The following is an 8042-nucleotide window of genomic DNA, read 5'->3' as shown; positions in this document are numbered from 1 at the left end:
AATTGCAAAGTATTAAAGTTTTCAATGGCAAGGCAAAATGGGGCATGATAATGATTGAGACAAGTTTTTTCAAGTAAAACACGAGGCAAAGATAAATTGAGGCACCATTCTCTTTTCTTGAAACATGCATTTACCATAGAAACATACATAAGATTCCCACATCATACTCGACTCCATGTTACTGGTATATATGTTTAGGACCATGTGTGGGCCAAATTGAAAAGATGAACTAAAGCACTCACTTGCAGTTAGAGTGATATTGCAATCCTTTCAAACCAATGATTCATACACTACAAGATGGAAATAGATACAACAAGATGATGAACATTTATCACAATGTCATAAATTGAAACTTCAAATCTTTTTGGTTTTCTTTGATAAATAGTAGACTTGAATCATGCAAGTTTAAGCTTTAAATCAATTAGAGTGACCATACGATGCCTTCACACCTATGATTTAGATTGCAAAAGGGGGACCAATTGAGGCAAGCAAAGTAACTGAAAGATGAGGTGACACTCTTATGGATACCTTTGCTAAAGAGTTCGTTAGTAATTTGCGTGTACAAATTTTCATCTCGCTTATATCAAACTATACTTTAGATTCCCACCTCTTATAGCTCCATGTCCATAAGATTCAAAGTCCATGTTTGTAAGAATCAAATTCATACTTGGAAAATTGGTTAGTTAAAAGACGATTTGGGTCAAAGTTCATGGAGAACATTCATCTCAACATGTCTTAAAACTTGAAACTTCAAATCTTTTATGTTTTCTTTAAATTAGTAGATTTCAATCATGCAAGTTAAAGAAGCAAGAAGACAAAATTTACAAAAATTTTGGAGCTTCACTATATACAATTTGCAACTTATTGATTGATAAACCCATTAGTGGGACCCCAATACAAGGACCCCAACTCCAAGGTTAAGAAAGTATAGTTTTTGTTAAGCTGATATGTGGTTGGATAAGCTGTAAGTGGTTGGATAAGCTGATATGTGGTTGGATAAGCTGTAAGTGGAATTGTGGAGCTTGCAAGGGCATGATTACCCATCTTCATGGCATAGACATGTTCATTTAGATGGGCATCCACAATATTTGTAATTGGAGGTTTTACACAAAACGTGACTCTGCAACCTTGAAATAAAGGGAGCTTGACCAATAAAAAAGTTATATGATTGTGCTCGCTTTGTAAAGTCCACAAAATCCTTGTCATTAGTCACAAATGAGGTTGGATGGTATTGTAAGAAGTCGTATTATTCCTCAATTTCCTATGATGTGTGTGGAAGTTGTGGTAGAGGAGGCCCCATTTCTCAAAGTCACACATTTCCCTCTATGACTTCGTACCTTGGAAGCTGGTCACCTACCTTGATAGTTTGTCATGCAAGAGTTGTCAAAATTAAGCATTGAGAGATGACCACTATAGGCATGTCTGTGCCTCTATGTGGTGGAAACACATGGACGCCATCCTTGAGAGTTTTTAAATGTGGCTCCTATGCGAGATGACCACTATAGGCATGTCTGTGCCTCTATGCGGTGGAAACACATGGACGCCATCCTTGAGAGTTTTTAAATGTGGCTCCTATGGGGACCTTCAAACTATTTCCAACCCAACACATGAGATGGACATAGTGTCCCACATTTTCACGAGGGCATTTGGATGTGTGTAAAGGATGCCTATTAAGATACTTTGCAAATCGTTTGGTGCTTATGATGGCTAGGTGCAAGTAAACACAGGATAACAAACTGGAGCTAGCCCGATCGGTATCGCTCTTACCTCATTAAAGGGAAGTCCCAACCTCGAGGTAGTACTGTGTGGCCATCTACAATTCCAGAATCCATATCAATCTCTTGCAAAAAAGAAGACTCAAGTACACCATTGTTGGGCGGGCGGACTAGTGTGGAGGGGAATCCCACTATAGAGAGTCTTCATCAAGCACCTACCATGCAAGCTTTCTGGAAAGCTCCAACCATTTCGAAAAGCTATAGGCTCATCGACAGCACACGATCTCTCAAGTACACCATTGTTGGGCGGGCGGACTAGTGTGGAAGGGAATCCCACTATAGAGAGTCTTCATCAAGCACCTACCATGCGAGCTTTCTGGAAAGCTCCAACCATTTCGAAAAGCTATAGGCTCATCGACAGCACACGATCTCTCTCATTTTCTCTCTCCCCCCCGCTCTCTCTCTCTCTAACTGTCTGCTTCAGTGGTGGTTAAGCTCTTTTCTTTTGCCCTCAACCCAAAACTTTCTCTCTCTCTCTCTCTCTCTCTCTCGTTCAAACCCTTGGGCCCTCTCTCTCGCTCTCTGTCTGCGTGGACGCCAAGCCAACAGCGAAGCTCTAGGCTTCCTGCATAGGTTTTACCCTATCTTTCAGTTTGCCTCCGAGCTTTAAACACCCACTGTCTGCGTGGACGCCAAGCCAACAGCGAAGCTCTAGGCTTCCTGCCTAGGTTTTACCCTATCTTTCAGTTTGCCTCCGAGCTTTAAACACCCATCATCGATCTAGGGTTCTTTTCAGCACCAACCCAGGGTTTTCTTCATTGCCAGGGTTTCCATCTCTGAGCTTCAGTCTAGGGTTCTCTTGATCCCAGGGTTTCCGTCTTCATCCTACTGTTTTTTTGACACTAGGCTTCTGTTTCGGTCTAGGGTTTGCGTTTTTTAGTTTTCTTTTATGGTCTGTCTGTATCCCGGCTATTCAACTCAGGGTTTGCACTCTGTCCTGCATTGTTGATCAGCACAACAGCGTTTTTTGGCAGTATGCTGCTATAGTCAGATCTGCTTATCATTGTTAATCTCCACCTCGGTCTTGGTCTTCATATCGAGCACATACTTTTACATCTGCCACACCATCAAGCTGATCTTTCTTCTTGCTCTCTGGCCTCAACATAGAGGTTATCTACCTCCCAAGAGGCCAGATGGTTTGCCTGAGGGTCTTTCTTTCAAAAGACAGGAAAGGTGAGGAGACTGCTGGTTTACACAGGCTGTTGGCTGATCAGAACTTGATCTTTCCGCGAGGGCGGCCGCTCAATCCAAGCTAGATCTTGCGTTACAGGTCACATAGTGTGTTAAGCAGCATACTACGTTGTTGTCGAAATTCAGGGAACAGATTGTTGATAAGCAAGAACCCATACTTGTGTCCAGCTATTCTAGCTTTCTCCTGGAAACCGTATCCATTGTTGGCAAGGGGAAAAAGAACATCTTACAGATTTTCCACAAGAGGTAGCAAGCACGTGAAGTCCATTTGCTGTGAATATTCTGTAGGATTGGCATTGGAGTAGGTGATGATGAGTTTGCTTTCGGCATGCTGGCGGCCCGTAGAGCGCTATTTTAAATCCGATTGTGATGCCGCTGATAGTCAGCCAGATGCTCTTCTTTGGCACAAGGATCTCACACAGTATGCCACAGGGGACTTTTCTATCGCTGTTGTACAGGCAAATGAGCTCTTGGAGGATCAAAGCCAGGTCAAAGTAGGGCCTTATGGTACCTTCGTTGGTGTGTATGATGGCCATGGTGGACCGGAGGCGTCTCGTTTCATCACAAATCGCCTGTTTCCAAAAATTGAAGGTAAAATTTTAGTCTTTGAAATGTTTCCCTAAATTGTTGCAACCCTGGAAGATGTCTAAGAAGTATTCTTTGTCAGCTTTTGCGCAGGAGTTAGGGGGAATGTCTTCTAAAGTTCTGAAAGAGGCCTTTAGTGCTACAGAGGAAGAATTTCTGAGCATCGTTGATAGAAATTGGCGGGCCAAGCCTCAAATAGCCTCAGTTGGGTCATGCTGCCTTGTAGGAGTGATATGTGGGAACAATTTGTTTGTGGCTAATCTTGGAGATTCCCGAGTTGTTTTAGGAACGGCGAAGCAAGGCAGAGTTATGGCAGTTAGACTCTCTGAGGAGCACAATGCGGGTAATGCAGAGGTGCGCGAGGAGCTCAAGGCTCAGCATCCAGATGATTCTCACATAGTTGTTCTTAAACATGGTGTTTGGCGGGTTAAGGGCATCATTCAGGTATATGCCTTCAAGGTCTGCTTAGGTTCCCCATGGCTGAATGATCTGCAGGTGATGTTATTGAAATGTGCAAGGTGATGGTGAGGCCTTCAACTGGGTTTTTGTTTTGATGGTTTGCAGGTGTCCAGATCGATTGGGGACCTGTATTTGAAGAAGCCAGAGTTCAATAGAGATCCGCTTTTTCCTCATATTGGACTAGCTGTGTCTTTTAAGAAACCTGTTTTGTCAGCAGAACCTTCTCTCCACGAGCGAAACCTTGTTCATGAGGACCACTTTTTGATTTTTGCATCGGATGGATTGTGGGAGCAAATGAGTGACCAAGAAGCTGTTGACATGGTGCAGAGAAGCTCTCGAAATGTATGCCTTTTTTGCATGTTTTATGTTTGGTGAGCATGTTCTTGTTTGGTTGTTTTTGGGTATTAGTGATAGCTTTCTGGATGTGGATGTTTTGTTTTTGATAGGGTATTGCTAGAAGACTTGTCAGAGCTGCTCTTCAGCGGGCTGCAAAGAAAAGGGAAATGTGTTACGCGGACTTAAGAAAAATTGAGCCGGGTGTTAGGCGATACTTCCATGATGATATCAGTGTTGTTGTTGTGTACCTTGATCAGAGCTTGATGAGCATGGCTGGGTCAAGTACAAAGCAAAGGGCACGCAAAATTTCAATGGACAGTGTGAATGCGCCTTTGGATATATTTTCCTCTGACAACTGAGAACCTAGGTCTAAAAGGCAGTTTATTCTATGAGTTTTGCATTCATAACACATAATTGTAAATGCTTAAATAACTACCCATCTTGCTCGTTTCAGGTGGGCTGGCTTTCTTATTTTGCAATTAAGCTTTACTTATTGTTCTTCCTTCTTTACCCAGATTCATTTTGTTTTTTCGTCCAAGGAGTTATTTGGTTTTTCTGCACGAAATTGTCTTCCTTCATTTTTGCCTCAGTGTGAATGTAGCACTTAGGACAATGTAGATAACCTGAAATTGACATCCTTTATTTTCCCTTCATTTTAAATGTACCTACCACTTATCATATTATACATAACGTGGCATTGGCTGTACTTATTTGAGGCAACTTGGAGGTGTACAACGGGGCCACTTGGTGTGGGTCAGGTGTTATCTTTCGGCAACAGAAAATATTTGTGGCTAGAGTGGGGTATTTGATGATGGTCAGGTGGGACTAGTGGAATTGGAGTTGATAGGGGTTTACTTTACTGCCTAGTGAAGGGTTTGAGGCATGTGGAAAGGGGTCCTTGCAGGTTTCAAGTCATTCTTGTGTGTGCTGCAACAGCCACTATGTTGTGCTGTTGAATCCATTTTAGTCTCCAAGTGAGTCTGAATTAGTATCAAGAAGTAACTTGTTGGAGTCCTGTTTCATAGGGCATTATCAATATGTGAAGCTAGGTTTACCAACATTTTGCTATTCGGTCCATCCTTGTTTTTACAAAATTATTGTCTGTCATGAGCAGAAGATCTGCTCATCCGAGGGATGGAAGCCCAGGTGAAAATGCCTGTGTGGCTGGAGGTCGTGACTGTTTTGTTTTAACATCTTATTTATATGCACACAGGTTGTTTTCTAGTGTTCAGACATTTGTTGCTACCGCATACCCTTTATAACACTACACAAAGACTGGCAATGTAAGTTTTTAATCAGGTAAACCAGTAAGAGAAGTCTTTAGCATGGAGTTGGTGGGCCTTTTACAAAGGCAGTGGTGAAAGGTCTCTTTCCTGGAAGCATGCTTTGGAACACACAGCTGACAGCGAGTATTATTCGTCATTGTGGAAGCATGCTTTTGAACGCACTGAGCTGACAGCAAGTTTTATTTATAATTGCCTAGTACCTCCATGGATGGTTTTTCTCCCCATAGTGAGAGACTACTTCATCGGTGCAAGCCGTTCCTTTAGTCGAATGTGAAAGGATGACTGTGGATTCAATAAAGAAGAACAATTTTTTTAGTTTATATTGGAAAGAACAAAAGCTCTTGGAATACAAACCACATATTTCTGCCTGTGCATGGGCGGTTTGTGGGCAATGACAGAGCACTGCCTTGGGAAAGGCTCATATGCTTGGGTATTGATAGAGTGCTATGTCTTGGAAAATGCTAGGAGAGCCGCATTGCAAGCCTTCGTTTGTTGAAAGAGAAACCAGTTCTTTCTATGATCTATTTACATCCTCATTGAATCTGGTTTTTGCAGAGGAGCTAGAGGTTGGCTCTTCCAAGATTCTCTACACTTCAAGATGCTGCTTGGGGTAGAAGACTCATCAAGTGGATATCCTTAATTTCAACTGATGATTTTAACATTAACCCTAGGTTATTTCTTTTGAGAGGCTTTTTGGCCTTTTTTTTTTGGGTGTACAGGGCAGGGGTCGAACCCGCGCGCTGAGTCACCGCTATATTGTCCATTTTATTGGCAATTGATGTCATCTTCACCTTGCAGTTTTGAATAGAAGAGGTCCTCCCTGAGGGCGAGTTTTGAAGAGGAGTCGAGACATCCTCTGTAAGGATGAGTTTGGACAGTTAATCTCACCCTTCAAAAGTGGGTTTCACTAAAGTTTTTGACCTTTCGTGTAAGAAAGTTCAAATTTTTAATTCTTTATACTTAAGAGGTAAAATGAGCGATTGTGTACTCGAGGGCATAAATAATCAACACTTGGTCTTGTGGGCACAAGCTCAACAACCAAAACAAAGCTTGTGAAGCAAGCAGGTAGACGTGAGGAGGGGGTTACCGTGTGTGGTGGGGGTGTTGTTGGGGGGTGATGGTGCTGGTAGTGGTTGGTTTCAAGGAAAATTTGGGTTTCAAAGAGAGTTCCTGTACCCTTGAGGAGAACCTCTAGACCTCTTTCAAAGATGGTGATTACACTTTGTTGGTCCTAATTGTTTCTTGTGAAGCATTTCCTTGTGTGACTAGGGGCTCAGGTTTCACATCCTTTCCATGGAAAAACCCACGTTTGATACACTCAATTCTAGAGTGTGTTCAGAGCAAAACTTTGTAACATCAGCTCCGCCCACTATGTAACATCAGCTCCGCCCACCATGTTCAAAGAGACTGCTGCCTAAATGCATCCAAATGTTGACTACTCTCCTTCAAGGAAAGTGATGGCAGCTGACCTAATTTTGTCCTGCGAAGAAACAAGCCTGTCGTACAACAGGGCCCAAAGCATAAGGTTGAAAATCTGTGTTATGAGCAATAATACAATCCTCCTTAAACCCATCCCTATCTGAATTGTAGCTCTAAGGACGTGCAGAAGCCACCAACAAATCTAAGAGAAATTTCTATGGCTGGCAATCTGCGTTTTTTTTTGTGTGTGTCTGAGAGAGAGAGAGAGAGAGAGAGAGAGAGAGAGAGAGAGAGGGGGGTAGTAGCCATGTGGCCATTTGTAAATTAATTTTTGGTAATATATTTTCTATTACGAAGGAAGAGGAAGAGAGAGAGAGAGAGAGAAATGTTAGTTTGATTGAATGTTTACAAATTAATCTTAATTTCACTCTACATGTATATACAACCAAAAAGTTAGTGTGAGTAAATGCATACAATTCAAACTTAATTTTAATTTCACTCTATTTTCTATGCTAAAGTAGGGATTTTTTTGTCTACGATGTTTGCTTCACACCTAGGCTATCCCTACTATTCTAAGTTAGGGTTAATCCTCTTAACCTAATCTCTTGGATTAATATAGATAGATATAAATTTTTTGGTTGAGATTTGCACTAATCATCTAGGTGTATTATTAATAACTAATCTCTCTTGTAAGGGACTAGACACTGCCTTTTGACTTTATTCTTAGTGGCAAGACCTTCCCAAACACTACACATAAGACATGTGTTTTAAGAAGATGGCCAAAGAGTATTAGAAGGACCAACTAGAAGATGACAAAGATGACGTTGAAGCAAATTTGGGGCTTTTCTCAAATTACCAAGAAATCCATCCAACACCTACAAATTTTTACAGCTTTTCCAAAATTAAGCCTCTTGCATCAAATTGGAGTCTGCATCAACAAAAAATTAGGGTTTTTTCTCTACAGCTCCCAATTTACGCAAGTATAGGTCCT

At 41.7% G+C, this 8042-nt stretch overlaps 1 protein-coding gene across 1 annotated transcript; it reads left to right on the top strand.

Moving 5' to 3' along the window:
* Positions 1–2092: 2092 nt before the first annotated feature.
* On the top strand, positions 2093–4875 carry LOC147629290 (putative protein phosphatase 2C 46). The gene is made up of 4 exons (XM_086812554.1): positions 2093–3557; positions 3634–3995; positions 4116–4352; positions 4457–4875. Exons 1-4 carry the CDS (start codon positions 3275–3277, stop codon positions 4703–4705), a joined length of 1131 nt encoding a protein of 376 aa, XP_086668680.1. The 5' UTR covers positions 2093–3274; the 3' UTR covers positions 4706–4875.
* The last annotated feature ends 3167 nt before the right edge of the window (positions 4876–8042 follow it).

This window comes from Cibotium barometz, chromosome 18, assembly GCF_041138505.1.
Source record: "Cibotium barometz isolate CiBa-2024 chromosome 18, ASM4113850v1, whole genome shotgun sequence".
In the NCBI taxonomy this organism is placed as follows: domain Eukaryota; kingdom Viridiplantae; phylum Streptophyta; class Polypodiopsida; order Cyatheales; family Cibotiaceae; genus Cibotium; species Cibotium barometz.
The sequence above is the reverse complement of the archived record's forward strand: the minus strand, read 5'-3'. Positions and strand labels throughout refer to the sequence as shown.

What these genes read in the sequence shown, in the direction of transcription:
- LOC147629290 (XM_086812554.1), top strand. Translation starts at nt 3,275, where the DNA reads ATGATGAGTTTGCTTTCGGCATGCTGGCGGCCCGTAGAGCGCTATTTT. An exon ending in GGGTTAAGGGCATCATTCAG is followed by an intron (nt 3,996 to 4,115) that starts GTATATGCCTTC and finishes GATGGTTTGCAG; the next exon opens with GTGTCCAGATCGATTGGGGA. An exon ending in TGCAGAGAAGCTCTCGAAAT is followed by an intron (nt 4,353 to 4,456) that starts GTATGCCTTTTT and finishes TGTTTTTGATAG; the next exon opens with GGTATTGCTAGAAGACTTGT.